Source organism: Hippocampus bargibanti, linkage group LG03, assembly GCF_051943395.1.
Source record: "Hippocampus bargibanti isolate YZ-2025 linkage group LG03, ASM5194339v1, whole genome shotgun sequence".
In the NCBI taxonomy this organism is placed as follows: Eukaryota; Metazoa; Chordata; class Actinopteri; order Syngnathiformes; family Syngnathidae; genus Hippocampus; species Hippocampus bargibanti.
Genome location: NC_142736.1, coordinates 6,945,536 through 6,970,370, shown reverse-complemented (window position 1 = coordinate 6,970,370; position 24,835 = coordinate 6,945,536). Strand labels below are relative to the sequence as shown.

Here is a 24,835-nt window from a genome sequence, read left to right as displayed (position 1 = left end):
TAGTACCGTTTAGTACGATACCCGGTTATTACGACAATCCGGTTATTACGGTGCTCCTTTTCATCCCCCGCCGGCCATTTTGCTTTTTATATCGATACATCGGTCGCGCCATTGGTCGACTTGGTCACGTGTCTTGGTTACGTGACACGCCATCGGTCGCGCCATTGGTCGACTTGGTTACGTGACACGCCATCGGTCGCGCCATTGGTCGACTTGGTCACGTGAGTTTGTTACGTGACCAGCACCCGTGTAGCAGAGCCATTTTCATTTTCTGACGCCAGCTCGTGTGTAGCAGACGAGATTGAAGTGTTTGTGTTAAAAGGTAAAAATGGGAAGCAGAAGAAGATTGATGACTTTTTTAAATTGTATACATAATACAGTAAGATGTAAGCGTTGCAGTTTCCCTGTTGTGTTATGTACATGCCCACTGTACTGTATATGAATGCAATCGTTTTTTTGCAACAATGTTTCTTGTTTTTTCTGCTGAAGCGTGATGGTTTTGAAAATTATTAACATTCCATACTGTGTATTAAAAGAAATCCGATGTCACTTTTTATTCAAATGCAAAACACCAATAAAAATGACTTCACACCAAGACGTCTTGCATTGCTTGTGAATCCGAACAATGGCTTCAGATTCGGATAATATGCTTTCTTGTTACGCATCCAGTTATGAATATGATTCAAATACACTGTAGTTCTGAAGATGATAGCATACATGTTTGCAATCATTAAAGAATTATATGGGCCATTTTGAGGCAACATTGGGGGAACATCTCTCACCCCCCCCCCCCAAAAAAAAAAAAAAGAGGCACAAAATGGGAGCTCATGGCCAGCTCCGTTTCTTATATGGAGCTTGGCTGCCCTCTTTTGGCGGCTTTTGTTAATGCAGTTCGGCGCAGGATCGGATATATCGATAGTCCGGTTATATCGACATTTTTTCCAACTCCCGAGAATATCGATATAACGAGACTTTACTGTATTACTTCATCGTTTTGTCATAAGCTTTCAACGCGGCTTATGCAATGATGTGGCTGATGTATGCATTTTATCTACGGCCGCCAGCATACCTGTCAACCTCCACGGCTCCATGCCCATACAAACTGTCGTATTTTCCCTTACCAAATACAAAATAATCATACACCATATTTTTTTTCAACGTGTTTATTTATGTAGTTTAACATGTTATATCATACATGTGTTTCGCTATATCATTCTGTACATATTCTTAATAAATGATAAAATTACAAGTGTTGCTTAATTAATACAGTGTTCTCGATTGTATGCTATTGTATGATCGATATGTTTTCCAGACTTCTACCTTTTTGGCGTGGCTCTTTGTATAAAAATGAGTCTTTAAATCATAGAAACCGGAGGCAGCTACTTTCACGTCTTTTTTGCAAGCAACACAAGACAAATATTCCACACCTTTCTTCGAAGCTTGTATCAATCCCTCGTATCGTCCTGACTTTTGCTTTGTTCACGTGTGATCGGAATGATGCAATGGGAAATCCCCAGGCGGCAGACGCATGCGCACAGTAGCATCAAACCGCTCGCTTAAATAAATAAATAAATAAATAAACGATACAGAGATAGAGGCTATGGCGGCGAACTCGTTTGACTTGATTGATTTGCCGTTTCGTGATAGTTGGTGCATACCGGATAGTACCCAAAATGGACAAATTTGTGTTTTCCGTACAGATTTTCTTGTATGTCGTACACATCTTAAACTGCATAATATACGTACTTTGTACGGCAAAAACGTACAGGTTGACAAATGCACAACCTGATCACGCTCGGGAAAGTCTGGGGGCCAAGTTACTCGATGCAGGCTTCTGATTGGCTGCCGAGTATATCAATTGCCAAACAAACCGAAATTAAATATTGCCAAACAATCAGAAATTCCGAAATTTCAAACTGAACGAATGTTTCGAAAACAGAATAAAGCAAACGTTTGATTTGATAAAGAAAAACGTTATTTTTCTGGAAAAAGCTGCTGGCCACCCGGGCAGAGAGGTTCTGGAAGTTGTACGCCCGGGGTAAAAGTTGCACGCCTCTGTCGTCCGGGCAGACATTATTTCAAACACTGGTGTGTGGATACAGTGACTGTAGTATAAAAAGGAGCAGAAAAAGCATGATACGACTACGACTGAGGTCAACAGGTACAGTATGTATGTGACTGGATTTTTGTCCAACAATGTATGCAGATCAAAATGCAGAGATAAAAATGGTTTGCTGCAAGATAAAGATGTATGAAGTTATTTCCTTTTTAATTAGTGTTTTTAACCAGTGTTTTCATGAACCATAAATGTGCAGGCAGATGACTATCCAATTAAAAGCCATTATAAGGAAGCAGTTGTGGTCTCCAATCAAATGTTTTTCGTTTCTTGTAGATGCTGAAGAAAATGTCTCGAGTACTTTATAATATTGTGGTTGTGTTCATTCCCTGGGAAGTGAGGATTAAGAAAATTGAAAGTAAGTCTTTTTTCTGTTTTCAGTAATAAAAGAAAAACAATTATGAATTGCTCATAATTGTGTATTCACTGTATATACCGGGGTCGGGAACTTTTTTGACTAAGAGAGCCATAAAAGTAAGTTCAGTGGGAGCCCCCCCCTGGCGCCGCAACACACAAACAGACACACACACGCAAACACGCGCGTGATTTCAACAAAATGTCAGAATTTATTATTTAAAATAACTGTGATAATACTCACCATTAATATGAATAGTTTTCCGTTCCTAATGATTGGTAAAAAAAAATCCAGCCAAACGATTGGAATGAAAGTCAACTTGCCGGATCCGTAGGTGAAGCTACTGCTAGCTAGCCTGCGCACTGCTCATTAGCTTGCACGCTTGCTTTCCGCTGCCTCTTACAGAAGTATATTGATGCTAACGTTAGCATGAGGCTTGTCAAAGTGCCACTGATATTTAACTGTTTCATTCATGGTATTGTTTCATTGCAAATTAGAATCACGGCAGAACATTTTCTCTCCACAAAGACGAATCCTTCGGTCCATTCAACCTGAAGCGTACGATACTCGTCATTTTTTTTACTCGTCAGGCTTATTTAAAAGGGAGTGTTTATCTTTTTCGACATCAATGTACACCGAGGTTAGTATCATCCAATCAAAATTGCTCTTTGAACATCAACAGACAGACAGACAACAGACACCCAGAAAAAAATATCCTGTGACTGGAAAGTGTCCTTGAGAGTTTTAAAAGGCACTGATAAATGAAATGTATTATTATTATTATTATTATTATTATTAATATTATTATTATTATTATTATTATTATTATTATTATTATTATTATTATTATTACTAATGTAACCACAAGGGGGCACAAGCCAGTGTCTTAATGTGCCGGTCCCAAGCCCGGATAAAGACAGAGGGTTGTGGTCGAGAACCGAGGTACCACTGTATATATATATATATATATATATATATACACAGTGAAAACTCAAGTTAAAAAGGAATTATGAGGAAAACTGACCTAATAAAAAGTGCTAAAAAAATGGTTCCATCTACTTTGGAAATAACAGTCATAGATTTTAAAGAGTGATCAGGAAGATATATATATATATATATATATATATATATATATATATATATATATATATATATATATATATATATATATAGCCTCTTGGATAAGAAGCGAAACATCCGACACATTCAAATAAGTACAAATGACGGTTGAAGAAACCCTTTCATCGATTGTAGGTTATGCTTTGTTGCTGGGGAGGGAGTACCTTAAATTTGACAAAGTATTTTGCATAGTTTAGGAATGTAGCCACAAGGGGGCACAAGCCAGTGTCTTATTGTGCCGGTCCCAAGCCCGGATAAATACAGAGGGTTGTGTCAGGAAGGGCATCCGACGTAAAAAAAAATGCCAAAACAAATATGTGAATCAACCTATGAATCCCATATCGGATCGGTCAAGGCCCGGCTCTCACTCCCACAGCAACATCACTAGATTTCACAGCCTCCTTATTCTTTAATATCGTACTGATCGTAGATTTCGCCATGCTGTATTCCCTCGCCAGATCAGACACTCGCACACCTCCTTCATATTTTGCGATTATTTCTTTCTTCAATGCAATAGTTGTACGCACTACTTTTCTTTTGTCACTTGAAGCAGCACTTACTTTCTTTGGAGGCATGATTAGGGGCTAAAACTCTTCGTACACCTATATTAAACGCTAGAGCAAAACGCAGCACGTCCGCTAGCGACAACAGTTGGTCACGGAGAGAGCGATACACCCGTGCGCCGCGCAGCTCCCCACCCTTGCGTTCGCACTCACGCATGGTATTGCCGTTCGAACACCGATTGATGTTCGAACGCCGAAGCAAGAAAATCTCGAATATTTTGTTCGAACACCGATTTGTTCCAACAGTGAGGCGTTCGAGAACCGAGGTACAACTGTATTAAAATGATTTAAAACAGATTCTTTTCTTACAGATAGTGTGTTTTAGGTGTTCAATTACCTGACATGTTTCGGCGTATACTTCCGCCTTCGTCAGTGACACTCTGATGAAGGCGGAAGTATAACATGTCAGGTAATTGAACACCTAAAATACACTGTCTGTAAGAAAATAATCTGTTTTAAATTAGATATCAAGTAGACAGGATGAACTAAATACAACTATGGATTAAAATGAATTCTTAGACTTTATACTAACGATCTTGTTGCCTAAAATTCTTATAAAAATATTTCTCCTCTATTGTGAGGTCATTTTGGGTCTGGTGTCGCCTCCTACTTCATCTTCCTTCGCTGGTTATTTGGGATCAACATTGTCCTCACCATTATGACTGGAGCATTCATCGTGTTACCAGAGGTCAGTCTTGTACACTCTGCAAACACAAATACACTTCATAAATTGTCTTGCAACATTTCATATTTATATTTTAGGACATTAAAAGTATGCTGAGTATGGTTTTGTGGGAATATAACCTCAAAATTTAAATTACCAATTTAATATAATTTTTCTAGTGCGAAAACTATGTCGATAACAGCAACAAAATTGGTATATGCATGTGGGACCGTTATATTAACTGATGTCAGGTCACATAAATGCTAAATACAGTGGTATGACGATGTCTGTATCAGTCATACTGTAAGGTGCCACGGAATTCTGTCACGGTTTGCAAGGTGGTGAAGGCGGGTGCGGTTCCCAAAAAAGCAGGCAGGAGGGAGCAGGAGGTTGTATTTGAGATATTGTATTAAAATAAAGTCAGCAGGAACAAAATCTAAAAACATCTTCTTCTGAACAGAAAAAATAAAAAGATTCAAAAGAAACCAAGTGTAAAAGTCCGCCAAGGTTAAACAAACACATGCACAGCATACAATGCATGCAATTGCAGAGGGTGCAGGCAAGGCTGACGTTGCTACCCGTTGGTCGCCAATCCGAACGTGGCAGTCCGTCACTGATCGGGACGACCAGCACCTGTGCAGGTGCAGGCGGGGCCGACAGCGCCCCCCGTTGGTCGCCAACCAGATCATGACAAATTCTGTTTATACACTATATGTACAATTCACAACCCTTGCTATCTCAGGGCCCGAATGGAGTAAGACCAGGCTCACACTCCCTATACATTTTAAAGAAATAAAGTGGACCTCACATGAAAAATCATTGTCGCAACAAAGTCAAAGAAGAAAAATCTTGAAACATAACTCAGACAGGAAGACCAGAAGAATGACAAAGAAATGGAAAAGAGGGAAAGGGAAAATTTATGGTTTGATCAGCTCGGAAGGTATGAGAAATACATGTATATATGTATCATGGATAGCATTAGCAAAGAAATGTGATGATGATTAGATTAGCAATCATGTTGGAGGTACATTTTTCATACATAAGTGGTTTATCCTATTACCACTAAAATAACTAGAAAATATGTACAGGTACATCTTAATTAATTCGTTTTTCAGGGAAAATGTAAATTATATTTCTTGTAATTTGGATGATTATGTAGCTTTCAGCAGTGGAAACTATGTAAATCGATCATCATCTCTGCAGACCAATTGTCCATCGGTTTCATATTTCGGTCCACAGTAGGGATTTAAGTGAATTTGGGCCCCTTGAATACAAACTGTCAGGATTTGACAACATAAGAATGGACTCATAACTATATAAATACGTTCTTAATCTGTTCACCCTCTTGAAATTAATTATTACACAATTGCTTTCGACAAAATATATTACCCTAAATTGTAGGTGTGTATTGAAATCAAGTTTTAGTGAATGTATTTCAGAAAGCACAACACAATTTAAGTGTTGGCAAAATCTAATTTAGCCCATTGATTTAGAAGTGTCTGCAGGGGTAGCATAGAACAATAAAGGGCATGATAAATTTATGGTCACTGTCACACGAGCAATTTTCCCCCACACAAGTTCTTCACTGTGTGCTTCCCCAATTGCCACGGTTTTGCTGCTCCACTGGTTGGGACAAAATGTCCTCTCTGCCCACAACCTAAGCTCTGTATTGAGTTGTAACATCCAGCATTGAACATCATAAAATGATATGTCAGTTTATTAGTGTCTCACCCTCTTTCAAATCATCTATTTTCTTTCGCTGATTTTAACCTCACTGTCGTCAAATGAATGGTTTCTAGCTTTTAAGTGCATATGTACTCCAGATTGAGGCCCACTAGTATTATCCCTGCGAGGTTGATAAAGTCTTTTGTTGAGAATTTGTTTAGTCTCCCCAATGTATTGCTCTTTACAATCATCATTTTACACTGTATCGAATAAACTACATTACTGTAGTGATACCAGAGTATCACTACAGTGGTACTCCCACTAGAGTGGGGAAATCGGGCCAATCGTTGACTACAATCAGTCAGGACAATAGTAGTAATGAGTGTAGCCTCAGGTAATAATCCTCTGCACTCCCTAACCTTAGTGCAGGGACCTATCATAGCGGAGGTCTGGCACCACCACCTCTGGACAGTAGGGATATATATATATATCTATATATATCCATATATATATATATATATATATATATATCCATATATATATATATATATATATATATATATATATATATATATATATATATATATATATATATATATATATATATATATATATATATACAGTAAAGTCTCGTTATATCGATATTCAAGGGAGTCCGAAAAAATATCGATATAACCGGGACTATCGATATATCCGACCCTGTTTGCATGTAATTTTCTCCGTGCGTGCATAGAAATAGTATCGATATAACCGGGACTATCGATATATCCGATATCGATATAACGAGACTTTACTGTATATATCAGTGACGTGTGGTGAGGCACTGACGTCATCACAGTCAGATTTACAAACATGAACTCAACACAGTAGATTATCCACAATTTGATTGGCAACAGTTAATGTGTTTTGTTTAAAATGTCATGTCAGCATTCTTTGTATATACAAACTTCTTCTTTCTTTTCCTTTCGGCTTTTCCCTTCAGGGGTCGCCACAGCGAATCAATTTCCTCCATCTATCCCGGTTTTGTGCATCCTCCTCTCTCACACCAACTACCTTCATGTCCTCTTTGACCACATCCATAAACCTCCTCTTCGGTCTTCCTCTCGGTCTCCTGCCTGGCAGTTCAAGATTAAGCATCCTGCTCCCGATATATTCGTTCTCTAGCCTCTGGACATGTCCAAACCATCTCAGTCTGGCCTCTCTGACTTTCTCTGCAAAGCCTCTCATATGAGTTGTCCCTCTAACGTACTCATTCCTGATCCTATCCAACCTGGTCACTCCCAAAGAAAACCTCAACATCTTCAGCTCTGCTACCTCCAGCTCTGCTTCCTGTCTTTTCTTCAGTGGCACTGTCTCCAGTCCAAACATCATGGCTGGTCTCACTACTGTTTTATACACTTTTCCTTTCATCCGAGATGAACCCCTTCTATCACACATCACACTTGACATTTTTCTCCAGCCACTCCAGCTTGCCTGGACACGCTTATTCACCTCTTTTCCACACTCACCATTGCTATGGACAGTTGACCCCAAGTACTTAAAATGCTCCACCTTCTTTATCTCGTCTCCCTGTAGCATCACTCTTGCACTTCGGTCCCTCTCATTCACACACATGTATTCCGTCTTGCTGCAACTGATCTTCATTCCTCTCCTTTACAGGGCATATCTCCACACCTCTAGTTTCTCCGCCACCTGTTCCCTGTTCTCGCTACAGATCACAATGTCATCTGCAAACATCATGGTCCAAGGAGATTCTTGTCTAACATCGTCTGTCAGCTTGTCCATTACCATAGCAAATAAGAAGGGGCTCAGAGCTGACCCCTGGTGGATTCCCACCTCCACCTTGAATTCCTCAGTCACACCGACAGCACACCTCACAACTGTCCTACAGTCATGATACATGTTTTGCACTGCTATGACATACTTTTCTGTGACTCCAGACTTCCTCATGCAATACCACAGCTCTTCTCTGGGCACCCTGTGGTACGCTTTCTCCAGATCTACAAAGGCACAATGCTATTCCTTCTGACCTTCTCTGTACTTCTCTATCAGCATTCTTAAGCTAACACTACATCTGCCGTACTCTTTTTTTGGCATGAAGCCATACTGCTGCTCACAAATGTTCACTTCTGCTCTTAGTCTCACTTGAACTACTCTTTCCCAGAGTTTCATTGTATGGCTCATCAACTTTATTCCTCTGTAGTTAGTACAACTCTGCACATGTCCTTTGTTCTTAAAAATGGGCACGAGTACACTTCGTCTCCATTCTTCAGGCATCTGTTCACCATCTAAGATCTTGTTGAATAACCCAGTCAGGAGCACCACCGCCACCTCTCCAAGACACTTCCATACTTCGATGGGTAAATCATCTTTATATATACAAACTGTAGCATAGAAAAAAAGAATTAAAAAAATATTATTGTGTTACCTTTACTTATACATGAAGTCCATGCGCCAATCCTTCTGAAGAAAGGCATCGATAACTTCTTTGTAGAAGCTTTCCTTATCTTTCTACATTTTTTAAAGTCTCTCTATCTCTATGGAGATCACTGCCAGTGAAGAAAGTCGTACTTGATCAGTCCTGTTCCAACTGCATGTTTTCAGTCTTTTCAGTGTTGAGAAGGATGCTGTAGTAGCTGTAACAGTGAACACGAGCTGGTGCAGGAATTGTTTCAATGAGATCCTTCTGGGAAATTTACATCCATCCCTCACCGTTTGTGAGCTATACAGTCTGGTGTTGGTCTTCCTTTAATTATTATCTCCTGCTTCGAAAGTCCAGTTTAGAAAATTCTTTCCATTTAGATACGCGATCCTCCATTCTGAAAATAAGGCCAAGCAACACGAAAAAAACCTCTGGATGGTTGCACTTAACTTGCTAACTCTTTACTGTAGCTTTCTGTCACTAATTCTATTATTCTGCAGCCGAGGAGTCGCAAGAAGAATTTCTGGAATCACCAGCGCCCCCTGTCATGAGGCAGCAGAACTGTGTGCCTCACCTATGCACACTTATCTTGATAAAAATCAAATAAAATAAACACTGTACAGTGTTTATAATGTACAGTGACTGAACATTATATACTTCAGCTCAAGTGTAGATATTTAGTTCATATACTAAATGTTTTTGAACACTTTAATAGTGATATGCAGAGGGACAGCAATGCGGTCTCACTGCAGAGCAGGCCGGCACAGTTAACATAGTCATTGCACAATCCATGGTGAGGCTCAGCCGGCTGCTGCCTCACCGCTCATCTCTACTTTGTATTTGAACGATAAATCCAAAAATTGTGAAGTTAAATAGAAAAGAACAAGTACAACTCACTCAATAAATATAACTATTTAATTTATTTTTTCATTTGATATTTCCATGATGAAAGCTGAGGCACGGCCTCAAATGCCTCCCCTGACTGCACGTCACTGATATAAATATATATATATATATATATATATATATATATATATATATATATATATATATATATATATATATATATATATATATATATATATACAAACAATGGTACCTCGGTTCTCGAACGCCTCACTGTTCGAACAAATCGGTGTTCAAACAAAATATTCGAGATATTCTTGCTTTGGCGTTCGAACATCAAGCGGTGTTCGAACGCCAATACCACGCGTGAGTGTGTATGTAAGGGTGGGGAGCTGAGCGGCGCACGGGTGTATCGCTCTCTCCGTGACCAACTGTGTTCGCTAGCGGACGTGCTGCGTTTTGCTCTAGCGTTTAATATAGGTGTACGAAGAGTTTTAGCCCCTAATCATGCCTCCAAAGAAAGTAAGTGCTGCTTAAAGTGACAAAAGGAAAGTAGTGCGTACAACTATTGCATTTAAGAACGAAATAATCGCAAAATATGAAGGAGGTGTGCGAGTGTCTGATCTGGCGAGGGAATACAGCATGGCGAAATATACGATCAGTACGATATTAAAGAATAAGGAGGCTGTTAAATCTAGTGATGTGACCGTGGGAGTGAAAGCAAGTGTCATTGGATAGATATTTGAAGACAAAAGAACATCCTGTAGCCGAGTCAGCCGTAGCTGTCACGTTCCGAGCGAGAGTGACGGCAGCTGACTCGTCGGAACGTTGTGGAATGTTTGGGATCCCAAAGCAGACACGTACTACCCAAGCAGAATGTTTATTCACAAATCAAAGAAAACTCAGCGAGTAAGAAGGCAGGGGGTGATCCGACCCGCTTACTACGCCAAAAAGCAAATGGCACACGAGGGTGCAAAATTACGCAATCCGGAAGTTGACATAAATTTACGGGCCGCAGGGAGAATACCTCGGACCAGATACACTCGCGCATCGAAGGAAGAGTCCAGGTACGGTGGCGAGTTGAGGCAGTCATTCGACATTGGTGAGGTGATCGCGAACCGTATAAATGCCCCGTGCTCCAGGAGAGGCAGCCCCCCGCTGTCAACTCGCAAGTGACAGGAGCAAAGAGGTGGCTTCGGTGTTCTAAAAAATCACTTTTCGAACAGGGTCCCGGAACGAATTATGGTCGAGAACCGAGGTACCACTGTATGTATATATATATATATATATATATATATATATATATATATATATATATATATATATATATATATATATATATATATATATATATATATATATATATAGCCTCTTGGATAAGAAGCGAAACGTCCGACACATTCAAATAAGTACAAATGACGGTTAAAGAAACCCTTTCATCGATTGTAGGTTATGCTTTGTTGCTGGGGAGGGAGTACCTTAAATTTGACAAAGTATTTTGCATAGTTTAGGAATGTAGCCACAAGGGGGCACAAGACAGTGTCTTATTGTGCCGGTTCAGAGCCCGGATAAATACAGAGGGTTGTGTCAGGAAGGGCATCCGACGTAAAAAAAAATTGCCAAAACGAATATGCGAATCAAACCTATGAATCCCATACCGGATCGGTCGAGGCCCGGGTTAACAACAGCCGCCATTGGTACTGTTGACCTTCAGTGCCAGTGGAAAATGGACTACTGTTGGTCGAAGAAGGAGAGGAGGGAGGTGTGCCCGGAGGAAAAGAGAGAGATGGAACGCCAAGAGTATAGAACTAAAAGTAGGAACTTTGAATGTAGGAACAATGACAGGTAAAGGTAGAGAGCCGGTTGACATGATGCAGAGAAGGAAGGTAGACATACTGGCGTGGTGTTCAATGTTCTTTGTGGGTATGCCCCACAAGTAGGATGTGAGCTAGCGGAGAAGGAGAAATTTTGGTTGGACTTTGATGAAGTCATACAGAACATCCCGAGAATTGAGAGGGTTGTAATTGGTGGAGACTTCAATGGACATGTTGGCGCAGGAAACAAAGATGATGAGGAGGTGATGGGTAGGTTTGGACTCCAGATGAGGAACGCTGAAGGACAGATGGTGGTTGACTTTGCTAAGAGAATGCACATGGCTATTGTGAATACTTTCTTTCTGAAGAGACAGGAACATAGGGTGACCTACAAGAGTGGAGGCAGAAGTACACAGGTAGACTACATTTTGTGTCAACGGCGCCATCTAAAGGAAATCAGTGACTGCAAAGTAGTGGTTGGTGAGAGTGTAGCCAGACAGCATAGGTTGGCGATGTGTAGGATGACGCTGGCAGTGAGGAAGATGAAGAAACCAAAGGCTGAAGTGAGGACAAAATGGTGGAAGTTGAAAAAGGAAGAGTGTTGCATGATATTTAGGAAGGAGGTATAACAAGCACTGGTGGGCAAGAGGTCCTTCCAGATGACTGGCAAACTACAGCGAACATAATCAGAGACACTGGATAGGAAAGTACTTGGTGTATTGAGTGGAAGAAAGGTAGATAAAGAGATTTGGTGGTGGAATGGGGAGGTGCAGGAGTGTGTACAGAGAAAGAGGTTAGCAAAGAAGAAGTGGGACACTGAGAGGACGGACGAGAGTAGACAGCAGTACAAGGAGATGCAGCGTACGATTAAAGTAAAGTAGGCAAAGGCCAAACAAGAGGCTTATGATTACTTGTATGCTCGGTTGGACAGCAAGGAAGGCGAGACTGATGAAGTGAGGAGGGCGCTGAAAAGGATGAAGGGGGGAAAGGCACTCGGGCCTGATGATTTACCAATCTAGGTATGGAAGTGTCTTGGAGAGGTGGCGGTGGTGTTCCTGACTGGGTTATTCAACAAGATCTTAGATGGTGAACAGATGCCTGAAGAATGGAGACGAAGTGTACTCGTGCCCATTTTTAAGAACAAAGGATATGTGCAGAGTTGTACTAATTACAGAGGAATAAAGTTGATGAGCCATACAATGAAACTCTGGGAAAGAGTAGTTGAAGCTAGACTAAGAGCAGAAGTGAACATTTGTGAGCAGCAGTATGGCTTCATGCCAAAAAAGAGTAAGACAGATGCAGTGTTTGCTTTAAGAATGCTGATAGAGAAGTACAGAGAAGGTCAGAAGGAATTGCATTGTGTCTTTGTAGATCTGGAGAAAGCGTATGACAGGGTGCCCAGAGAAGAGCTGTGGCATTGCATGAGGAAGTCTGGAGTGACGGAAAAGTATGTCAGAGCAGTTGTGACAGTTGTGAGGTGTGCTGTCGGTATGACTGAGGAATTCAGGGTGGAGGTGGGACTCCACCAGGGGTCAGCTCTGAGCCCCTTCTTGTTTGCTATGGTGATGGACAGGCTGACAGACAATGTTAGACAAGGATCTCATTGGACCATGATGTTTGCAGATGACATTGTGATCTGTAGCGAGAACGGGGAACAGGTGGCGGAGAAACTAGAGATGTGGAGATATGCCCTGGAAAGGAGAGGAATGAAGATCAGTCGCAGCAAGAGAATGTGTGTGAATGAGAGGGATCCAAGTGATGTTACAGGGAGAAGAGATAAAGAAGGTGGAGGATTTTAAGTACTTGGGGTCAACTGTCCAGAGCAATGGAGAGTGTGGAAAAGAGGTGAAGAAGCGTGTACAGGTAGGCTGGAGCGGCTGGAGAAAAATGTCAGGTGTGATGTGTGATAGGAGGGGTTCTGCTAAGATGAAAGGAAAAGTGTATAAAACAGTGGTGAGACCAGCCATGATGTTTGGACTGGAGACAGTGCCACTGAAGAAAAGACAGGAAGCAGAGCTGGAGGTAGCAGAGCTAAAGATGTTGAGGTTTTCTTTGGGAGTGACCATGTTGGATAGGATCAGGAATGAGCACATTAGAGGGACAACTCATATTAGAGGCTTTGGAGAGAAAGTCAGAGAGGCCAGACTGAGATGGTTTGGACATGTCCAGAGGAGAGAGAACGACTATATCGGGAGAAGGATGCTGAATCTTGAACTGCCAGGCAGGAGACAGAGCGGAAGACCGAAGAGGAGGTTTATGGATGTGGTCAAAGAGGACATGAAGGTAGCTAGTGTGAGAGAAGAGCATGCACAAAACCGGGATAGATGGAGGACATTGATTCGCTGTGGCGACCCCTGAAGGGAAAAGCCGAAAGGAAAAGAAGAAGACAGGGATTCATAGTGTCATTCGTAATTGTGAGGCAGCCAGTTCCGAGGATAAAGCTGCGAAAGCCTACAAGGAATCATTCCTCAAAATGGTGGAAGAAGAAGGCTACGTTCCTCATCAAGCGTTTAATGCTGATGAAACCGGCCACTCCATTCCATGAAGGCATCAATGACCATCATAAAGGTAAATAAAATGACTTTATCATACAGCACAGTGTATTTATTTCATTACAATACAATAGCACATTTATTATACATTAAAAAGGTATATTTTGTGTAGTTATAAGGCTCAGAAAATTAGAAAGTCGAAAAGTAGGTTTTATGGGGACTTGGGAATGGATCATTCTTATTTTAATGGTTTCCTATGGGAAATTAATGTTTGTAAAACACACTTTTCGCCATACATTTTCATGGTTTGCAAGGTGGTGATGGTGGTTGTGGATCCCCCAAAAAAAGGCAGGAGGGAGCAGCAGGATGTATTTGACAAATTGCATTAAAATAAAGTCAGCAGGGACAAAATCTAAAACATCAAAGTCATCTGAACAGAAAAGTACAGAGTATCAAAGAAACCCATGAGTAAAAATCTGCCAAGATGAAACAAACCCGACAGGGTGTAACAAACACATACAGTGCAATACAATATACTGCAGTACAATGCAATGACCCGACCCCGAATGGTCGTGCTGGGAGTCCTTTTACCTGCCACTGATGATGACGACCAACACCTGTGCAACTGAGGGCGGGGCCGTCAGCGCTATCCGTTGGTCGCCAACCAGAATGTGACAGTCTGCCACGGATTGGAACGACCAACACCTGTACAGGTGCCGGTGGGGCCGACAGCGCCATCCGTTCGTCGCCAACCAGATCGTGACATACACACACTGTCTGGGAACCAATTAAGTTCGTAAGCCAAGGTATCAGTGCATTTATAGTTCATACTTATGTAAATAGCTTTAGCTCATCTACTTCTATTTTTCATAACTTTGCTGCTATAAATTTTGAATTTTTCCATTGTAAGACAAATAAAGGGTTTCTTATCCCTTTTCACACCGAAACGTATTGATGTTTTCTTTCTTTCTTTCTTTCTTTCTTTCTTTCTTTCTTTCTTTCTTTCTTTCTTTCTTTCTTTCTTCGTCTGTGCTACATGTAGCTGCTTGCTGGAGCCCCGTTTGGAGCCACGAGGAGTAAAACGATTCCCAAAGAACACTTGGCTTCTGCTCAGGACCTGGACACCATCTGGTCTCTTGGGGCAAGCTTCTCTCTCTTCTTATGTTTACTCAATAGCTTAGCATGTTGCATTCAGACAGATTGCAGAATTAGTAAAGCATTTTTCCTGACCAAGGCTAATTTAACTTAACGTATCCTTCTATTTCTAATATTGGACAATTTGTTCGTGTGTCAAATCTTGTGCGCCTGTGTGTGTGTGTGTGTGTGTGTGTGTGTGTGTGTGTGTTCGTGTGTGCGTGCGTGCGTGTGTGTGTGTGTGTGCGCGTGTGTGTGCGTCTGTGTGTTTAACCATCCACAGGGATACCTGCAGTACTCTGTGTTATTTTATGGATATTACGGAAGGGTGAGAAAAATCGGCAGCGCAGGATACCGGTTGCCCCTTGCCTACTTTTTGGTTGGGATGGCTGTTTTTGCCTACAGTTTCATCATTCTCTTAAGAAAGTAATTTTGTTTTCATATTTTTCGAAACATTAGTCTTGTTTCTCTTTGATACAATTTGACAGCTAAATGAAAAAAAGGGACAATTATGTTTTATGTAGGGTTTTAATGTCCGTCAAGCCGAGAACTTACAACACTGCCATACCTATTGATTCCCATGTCCAGACGAAGATGCAAGACTTTCTGGATGAATGGGGAACTATTCGGGTTGAACATATCTCAGGACAAGTTAAATATATAAAAATATTAAAGCATATAAACTGCACAATATTCATAGTATTTGGATTAACACTGAGTTGCATTCATTCTTCATTCTGCCAGGCAGGAGACCGAGAGGAAGACCGAAGAGGAGGTTTATGGATGTGGTCAAAGAGGACATGAAGGTAGCTGGTGTGAGAAGAGGAGGTTTATGGGTGTGGTCAAATAGGACATGAAGGTACCTGGTGTGAGAGAAGAGGATGCACAAAACCGGCATAGATGGAGGACATTGATTCGCTGTGGCGACCCCTGAAGGGAAAAGCCGAAAGGAAAAGAAGAAGACTGAGTTGCATTCATGCAAACCCTATGAATTTTGGGGAAGAAATACTCCATGCTGCACTACATTAAGTAAAATGCATTCTATTTCAAATTCTTTTAATAAATTCAAACAGCAGGAGTTTGGCCCAATTTGTGTTCTTTTTTATTAAAATTCCCATCATGTGAATATTAATCATAACTTTTTGTCATGAATGTGTTAAAAGTTTTACAGAGGTGGTGTTTCACAGGGCTAAATTCTGTTCTCACTGTTTTCTTAAACATGGCGTTTCTGTGCTATGCAAATTACTGTCAGCTGTATGTCCCACTCAGCAAAAAAAGGACAGTTTCTCATTAAGGCCACTTTTATTCTTCCTGTAGGAAATCAAAACCTTCTCTTTATTCCTCTTTTCCTTTCGGCTTTTCCCTTCTGGGGTCGCCACAGCGAATCAGTGTCCTCCATCTAACCCGGTTTTGTGCATCCTCTTTTCTCACACCAGCTACCTTCAAGTCCTCTTTCACAACATCCATAAACCTCCACTTTGGTATTCCTCTCGGTCTCCTGCCTGGCAGTTCAAGGCTCAGCATTCTTCTTCCAATATTTTCACTCTCTGTCCTGTGAAAATGTCCAAACCATTTCAGTCTCGCCTCTCTGACTTTCTCTCCAAAACCTCTAATATGAGTTGTCCCTCTGATATCCTCATTCCTGATCTTATCCACTCCACTTTCTTTGGTCACTTTCAAAGAAAACCTCACAATCTTCATCTCTGCTAACTCCAGATCAGCTTCAGCCTGCTGTGCTCCCTGTCTTTTCTTTAGTGGCACTGTCTCCAGTCCAAACATCATGGCAGGTCTCACCATAACGTTATACACCTTTACTCTCAGCCGACCTGAAACTCTTCTATCACACATCACACCTGACATTTTTCTCCAGCCTATCTGGACTTTTGCACACTCTCCATTGCTCTGGATAGTTGACCCCAACTACTTAAAATCATCCACTTTTGTTATATCTTCTCCCTGTAACCTCACTCTTGTACTTGGGTCCATCTTATTCAGACACATATATTCCCTCTTGCTGCCACTGACCTACATTCATATCCTTTCCAGGGCAAGCCCCCACCTCTCTAGTTTCTTATCCACCTGTTCCCTGCTGTTACTACAGATCACAATGTCTTCAGCAAACATTATCGTCCAAGGAGATTCCTATCTAAACTCATATGTCATCCTGTCCATCACCATAGCAAATTAGAAGGGGCTTAGGGCTGAACCCTGGTGAATCCCACCTTGCCGTGAATTCCTCCGTCACACTGACAACATACCTCACAACTGTTTTACTGTCATCGTACATGTTCTTCATCGTTCTGACATTGTTGCGCGAGTCATTCTGGCAGCAGTCTTAGTGTTTTAACAGTAACCAAAATGGTAACTTTTCGTAGCGTTTGAAAGTACTCACGAGAAAAAAGACGCACAGCAGTGTCAATCATTGGTCTGGGAACTCGACAAATATTTTATTCTGCGCATGCGCTTAAAAAGGCTTCACAATTTTGCTGGACATCCTTACCATCTCTGTCTCGTCAACCTTTAAAGATCAGTCTCTCCTTCCTTGCTGTCCAGCCTAGCATACAAGTCATCGTAGGCCTCTAGTTTGGCCTTGCCCACCTTTACTTTCACTGTGCACTGTATCTCCCTGTTCTTCTATCTACTCTCTTCTATCCTCTGTGTCCCACTTCTTCTTTGCTAACCTCTTTCTTTGTATACACACCTGCACCTCCTCATTTCACGACCAAGTCTCCTCATCAACAAAACCTCAAATAACAAAGTCATCAGAACAAAAAGGTTCAAAGTAGCAAACAAAACCATGAGTAAAACATGGTATGGTATTTTTCATTAAATACCACCATGTGAAAGTTTAGGTAGGTTTGATTTGGTCTTACACGTGAGGAGGAAATTAATGCTGAATGATCAAGTATGGAATTATCTGCTGGTCAGGCAGCATCACCACCCGGGATAGAAAAAGACTGGAGCACCTGGTCAAGAGGGCCAGGTCTATACTGGGCTGCTCTCTGGACTCTCTGGAGCAACAGACGGATGCTAGCAAAATTAAAAGCTATGATGGACAGGCCCTCCCACCCCCTCCAGCCCACCCTGACAGCACTGGCTCGTTCCTTCAGCCAGCGTCTGTTACACCCGCGCTGCAAAAAGAAGAGGTGTCGCCGATCGTCCCTACCTACTGCTGTCAGGCTTATTCATAAACACGTTGTGATATCATGAGAGGCTAGCTCTCAGCGGGACAGGACAAGGAGTGCAATGGGCGACAGGTTTGAATACAAAGGTTTTAATGAAGGGTTTCAGGGGGAATTTCACAAGCAACAAAGGTTTGAATAGTCTCTTCCAATACTTAAATCAAGATAAAGTCTCTTCTGAGGTGAAACTGAAGACGGAGTTCTTTTCCAGGTGTTTCTAGGCCTCACCCCTCTTGATGTCCTTCCTCGGTAGCCTAGCCACCTTTAGCAAGAGTCCAAATCCAGTGTCTGTCGTATGGTCGCAACTGGCGATGAGTTTCATGCAGCAATCAGTTTCGAGCAATCGAGCTTGTCTTCCCCGGCTTCCACACTCAGAGGCTCTCTGCCTTAAGAGCCTTGCTTGCCAATCAAGCCGTGATCAGCCCCTGGTGTGTGGTTTTAATTGCTGCCTTCCACCAGATGGGGCCAAGACTCTCTCTGGGTGGAGCACTCTAAGGGGGATGTATTTGCCCTCCAGGACACAGCCTCTCGTGACATCACAACGTGAAAAAACAAACAAACAACCAAACAAAATAAAAACCTGCTCGCGTGCATTGGAAATAGCATAGCCACCTCATGTCAAGTCAAAACAGTTCAATATATTAAATATGCTTTTTATACTTTTAGATATGTTTATACTTTGCACTATGTACAGTTCTTTTTATTATACATTTTTGTGCAGTTATAAATTTCAGTCTCCTAACATTTTCTTTGTGCATCGAATACTATTTTTTATGTTTGACCCCCCCCCCCCCTTTCAATTTTGCAGCTGTAGATTGAAAATTACCCCATTGTGGGACTATTAATGGCTTTATGATTATCATGTCTACTCGAACCAGTGCACTTCACTCATTCTATGTCGGGTGTGGTTTAAATTTCAAATAGATACCAATCAGGGTCAAATCCAGGTGATACCTAACTTTAACAACATATTAGTGTACATACTAGACAACACAGTCTATTTTGTTAGAGTGGTGGTAATGAGACACTCACATTGTGTTTTTAAACTTATCCCTTTACCTTTAACATTGATCAATTTAGTGTGCACAATCATGTTGGCTGCACCGTTGTTCAACAAACTACAGTTTTCAAACAGCCGTGAGATGTAAATGAAATATGAATGTCACAATTTGTCATTTGGCATTTATTAAATTAATGTAAATCATTCCTTACAGGGAAAAATGTGAAACATGAACCAGTGTCCTAGAATCATAATATGGTTGTGCATTATGGCTCTGTTGAGTATTTATGGTTTGTGGAATGAATAATGTTTGATTGTTGAGGTTATATTGTATCCCAAAGCCTTCTGATAGGTCCCATCAAGCACATTTTTTTCTTGTCACTTGAATTCATTCAATTCAGTTGTACTGTAGTTTATAGTCTGATGGTAATGCGAGGAAGACATTCTGTGGCAATTCTGTGTTTTTCCATTGCCTGGTTGTGATTATTTTAACTGTCATAATGTTTATTCAGAATGGCCAAGAATTCCCGACTAAGTCTAGCCAGTGCTTCTGATGAAAACTTCACATTCTGCTGGAGGGTATTTTGTGCTTGGGATTACTTGATTGGAAATCCAGAGGCTGCAGAGAGCAAAGGAGCGGCTATCGTCAACAACATCAGGGTCTGACTCTTCAATAACTGTTCTCAATACATACAGCTTGGAAAGTCATATCAATGTGTGTGCCTGTGTATATGTGTGTATCTATGTATGTATGTATGTATGTATGTATGTATGTATGTATGTATGTATGTATGTATGTATTGTGATATCATGAGAGGCTAGCTCTCAGCGGGACAGGACAAGAAGTGCAATGGACGACAGGTTTGGATACAAACAAAAGGTTTTAATCAAGAGTTCCAGGGGGAATTCACAAGCAACAAAGGTTTGAATAGTGTCTCTTCCAATACGTATCAAAATAAAGTCTCTTCTGATACTTAAATCCAAAAAAAAGTCTCTTCTGCTACTTAAATCCAAATAAAGTCTCTTCTGAGGTAAAAGTGAAGATGGAGTTCTTTTCCAAGAGTCTCTAGGCCTCACCCCTCTTGACGTCCTCCTCATGTAGCCTAGCCACCTTAGCTAGGTTCAAATCCAGTGTCCAGTCGTGTGGTCCCAACTGGCGATGAGTTCCACGCAGCAATCAGCTTCTTCACAGAGCACAGCAATCGAGCTTGTCTTTCTCCAAGCTCCACACTCAGAGGCTCTCTGCCTTAAAAGCCCTGCTTTCCAATCAAGCCCTGATCAGCTGCAGGTGTGTGGGTTTAATTGCTGCCTCCACCAGGTGGGGCCAAGACTCTCTCTGGGTGGAGCCATCTTAGGGGGATGTATTTGCCCTCCAGGACACAGCCTTTCGCGACATCACACATCCCCCCCCTTGAGACCGACGTCCTCGGCGGGGTGAAGGATGCGAAACAGGCCAGGAAGGCCTCCCTTCGGGAGAGGGCATCCGCATTGCCTTGGCGCTTTCCAGCCCTGTGGACCACAGAGAAGTTAAAGGCCTGCAGACTCAAGAACCACCTTGTTACTCTGCTGTTGGTCTCCTTGTTCCTGGCCATCCATTGGAGAGGAGCGTGATCAGAGACCACTGTGAAACGTCTTCCCAGGAGATAGAAGCGCAATGACTCCAGCGCCCATGTAATGGCAAGGCACTCCTTCTCCACTGTGGAATAATTGTTTTCCCTGGGCAACAGCTTCCTGCTAAGGTACAGGATGGGATGTTCCTCTCCTCCATGTACTTGCGATAGTACAGCCCCCAGACCAACTTCTGATGCATCCGCTTGCACCATGAAGTCCTTGCGGAAGTCTGGTGCCACCAGGATCGGACTGGAACATAGCGCCTGTTTTAGATTGGCGAAGGCCATTTCGGCCTCTGGGCTCCATTTCACCAATCGGGAGTGTTTTTTGGTCGTCAATTCTGTCATGGGGGCTGCTATAGTAGCAAAGTCAGCGATAAAGCGTCGATAGTAGCCAGCCATGCCTAAGAACGACCTCACCTGCTTCTTGGTAAGGGGTTGGGGCCAATCTTGTATATCCCGTAGTTTTGCTTCTTGAGGCTTCACCAGCCCCCGTCCTATAGTGTAGCCCAGGTAGTTGGTCTCGCCAAACGCCAACCTAAACTTTTTCGGGTTTGCTGTGAGACCTGCTTCCCAATCAAGCCCTGATCAGCTGCAGGTGTGTGGGTTTAATTGCTGCCTTCCACCAGGTGGGGCCAAGACTCTCTCTGGGTGGAGCCATCTTAGGGGGATGTATTTGCCCTCCAGGACACAGCCTCTCATGACATCACAGTATGTATGTATGTATGTCTGTATGTATGTATGTATGCGTGTATGTATGTATGCGTGTATGTGTGTATGTATGCGTGTATGTATGTATGCGTGTATGCGTGTATTCATGTATGCGTGCATGCGTGTATTTATGTATGCGTGCATGCGTGTACTCTATATATACTGCTAAGTATACACTTAAAGTTTGACACTCGGTGCTTTCTTTACAGGAAGCCATTGTTGAAGAACAGGAAAAGAAGAAGGACACCAGTCTGTGCGTATCCTAGTTCTCTGTCAGCAAAAATGATGATCTATCCGTCTTATTCAGATACATTTGATGCAGCATTCACAACAGATATATTAAAAACTGTAATTACTGTACTGTATATGCATATGATTGGGCCTCCTGAGTCATTATCTAAAATTGTGTCTCCCTCTGGACCAAGATGATGTCAAAAACTTACAATAATACAATTAATTATAATTAATAAATACATAATAATAATTAATACAATAATAATAATGTTGTTGTCATTAATTATATATAAATATCATTAAAAAATAATAAATAATAATAATAATAATAATAATAATAATAATAATAATAATAATAATAATAATAATACATTTTTGTGTCTTGCTTCAGGGCCGTTCTGATCAGTCTGCGTTTGTTAGCCAATATCCTGGTGCTGATGTCTCTCGCTGGCAGCATCTACATCATCTACTTTGTGGTGGACCGTTCTCAGAAATTAGAGCAGGAGAAACCAGAGCTGACGCTGTGGGAAAAGAATGAGGTACCAAAAAGAAAATCAGACCGGACACCAACATCATTTGATTAGATTATCCAATATACAATGCAGTTTCACGAAATCAGTCAAATCTGAGACCTGCACTGATCCATTAATGACACAATTTTCACAAGTCAAGAGCAACTCTGACCTGTTGTCACTGTTCTGTGAAAGCACAAATATCATTTGTGGTTGTTACTAAGATGAATATGTGTGAACAAAACCTGTCACCCCGTGCCAAATTGATATAGTCCCACCACTGGTGGTTGACACAGCTGCCTATATCTGCAAAACAATGTAAAAAACGTCCCTTCTACCGTGATTTAGGTGAGTGTCGTCGTTTCTCTCATTACCATGATCGCTCCATCTGCCTTTGAACTGGTAGCTCAGTTAGAGATGTATCATCCAAGAACATCACTGCGTTTCCAGCTGGCCAGGTATTTCTATTGAAGTAACTTCATATACAATTCATCTATTGCATTGAAATAACAATATGATTCTGTTCATAGAGTGCTTGTTTTGTATCTGGGAAATCTCTACAGTCTAATAATTGCCCTCCTCGATAAGGTCAACAGTATGAGCTCCGCAGTAAGTATCGAAATCATCTAAAATATTTAGACAATTTTTTAAACAGCATAGAGCTTTTTAGGATCGCTTTTTTATTCTATTCTTTGACTGGTAAGAAAATCATCAGCTATATGTCTTTTTTAAAGCAAAACCGACACCTCCAGACAAGTTCAAATGACTTCTATTGAGCGCATTTTACAAAGATTCCACTGCATATAGCTATATTTTACGTTTTAAGACTCGCGCTGAATATTCAGGAAGTCTTGTTTTCGAATTGATGATGATGCCTGACGTGATGTCACGTCAGGAACGCCCCTGACCAAGAAAGCGACACACAATGCATTTTGGGTACTTTGTTTGGGCTGAAAACTTCGTGTTGATCCGTGTTGATGGCGAAATTAGAAGGAAAACACAAATAACATGATGGTGAATCGTTGTGTGTTGCACCGACACTACCAATTGCAGTAACACCATAAAAGTGGACACAAATTCTCAGCAGACAAAGCAGCCCATTTCCAACAGAGCTTGTGCGCCATCTTTTGTATTTCCTGGGAGCTACATTGGAGTCCAGACAGCTCAAATTGATACGGAAAGACTTCTTTAATCGATTGCAAACAATTATGCTTCCCTCTTCAGAACTATTTGAATCGTATTCATAATTGGACTAGTAACATAAAAGCATCTTTTCCGAATCTGAACTCTCGGAAGCCATTCTTTTGTGTCTGGAGTATCCTGGCGTGACGTCACAAACAAGGGGGCGGGACCTTCTGAAACTCACCATTTCCGAGGTCATTTTGAAGCAGTTTTGGGACACTTTAAATTATTTTTGGGTGTTTTGCATTTGACTAAAACTATCAGCCTGCATGTTTTGGGTATTTTAGATGCTATAAAACGTTTTTCTGATGTCAGTTAGGAAACAACAACAAAAATGGTGTCGGTTGTCCTTTAAGTATCGAATGAATAGAATGGTTCCTGACTGCAAACTGACATCACTTGACATGGAAGAAAAGCTGCCCAGAACTCCACTCGGAGTTCTGGCCAACAATTGTATCTCTTTTTAGGATCACTTTTTTATTCTATTCGGTGACTGGTAAGAAAATCATAAGCTACATGTCTTATTTAAGTGTCGAATATATAGAATGGTTGCTCACTGCAAACTGACATCACTTGACATGGAAGAAAAGCTGCCCAGAACTCCACTCGGAGTTCTGGGCAGCAATTGTACCTCCTCATCTAATCAGATACTTGAAGGAAGAAACTAAGTGCACTTGTTTCAATCATTTAACCTTTCTTTTCCATCATTACATAAAGAATAAAATCATATATTGTCGCACACTTTGATTCATTATAATAGAAAAGCTTTTAACTGGGCAGCCGAGGGCACTGAGAAAACAATTGAAATTTTCGGTCTGAAGACGTGAGACTCTCCTCCACAACAGATTAGACACAAATCAGAGATCGGAGATCACTGGGCAAACAAGCGGAAAAATGCTTGAACTTGCAACTTGACAGAAAGCTATTAGTCAAAGTCAGCTTTATTGTCAAATATGCTATTATGCATGACATACAGCACAGATGAAATTAATGTCCTCACGGACGCAGCGTGCAAGGCACTTATAATGTGGCTAAAAAAGACAGACAATTGACAACAGACAATACATATACAGTAATTTCTAAATGTAAAGTGAGGTAGTGTCATATGTAAAATGAGGTAGTGACGTATGTAAAGTGACATAGTCTAGTTATGCAAAAACAAACAAAAAAAGGTTTAAGTGAGGTCTTGCAGTAAAAAAAAGAAAAACAGAGTT

At 41.3% G+C, this 24,835-nt stretch overlaps 1 protein-coding gene across 4 annotated transcripts in view; it reads left to right on the top strand.

Annotated features, from left to right (window-relative positions):
* Positions 1 to 24,835, top strand: part of tmc3 (transmembrane channel like 3) — a 101,177-nt gene that overhangs the window by 34,177 nt on the left and 42,165 nt on the right. For all 4 annotated transcript variants that reach the window (XM_088991761.1, XM_088991760.1, XM_088991759.1 and 1 more), the window contains 9 exons: positions 2,393 to 2,474; positions 4,735 to 4,841; positions 15,099 to 15,197; positions 15,474 to 15,616; positions 19,885 to 20,032; positions 21,903 to 21,946; positions 22,319 to 22,466; positions 22,788 to 22,897; positions 22,970 to 23,048. In XM_088991761.1, coding sequence (XP_088847887.1) covers positions 2,393 to 2,474; positions 4,735 to 4,841; positions 15,099 to 15,197; positions 15,474 to 15,616; positions 19,885 to 20,032; positions 21,903 to 21,946; positions 22,319 to 22,466; positions 22,788 to 22,897; positions 22,970 to 23,048 — 960 coding nt within the window. The remainder of the gene's footprint in view (positions 1 to 2,392; positions 2,475 to 4,734; positions 4,842 to 15,098; positions 15,198 to 15,473; positions 15,617 to 19,884; positions 20,033 to 21,902; positions 21,947 to 22,318; positions 22,467 to 22,787; positions 22,898 to 22,969; positions 23,049 to 24,835) is intronic.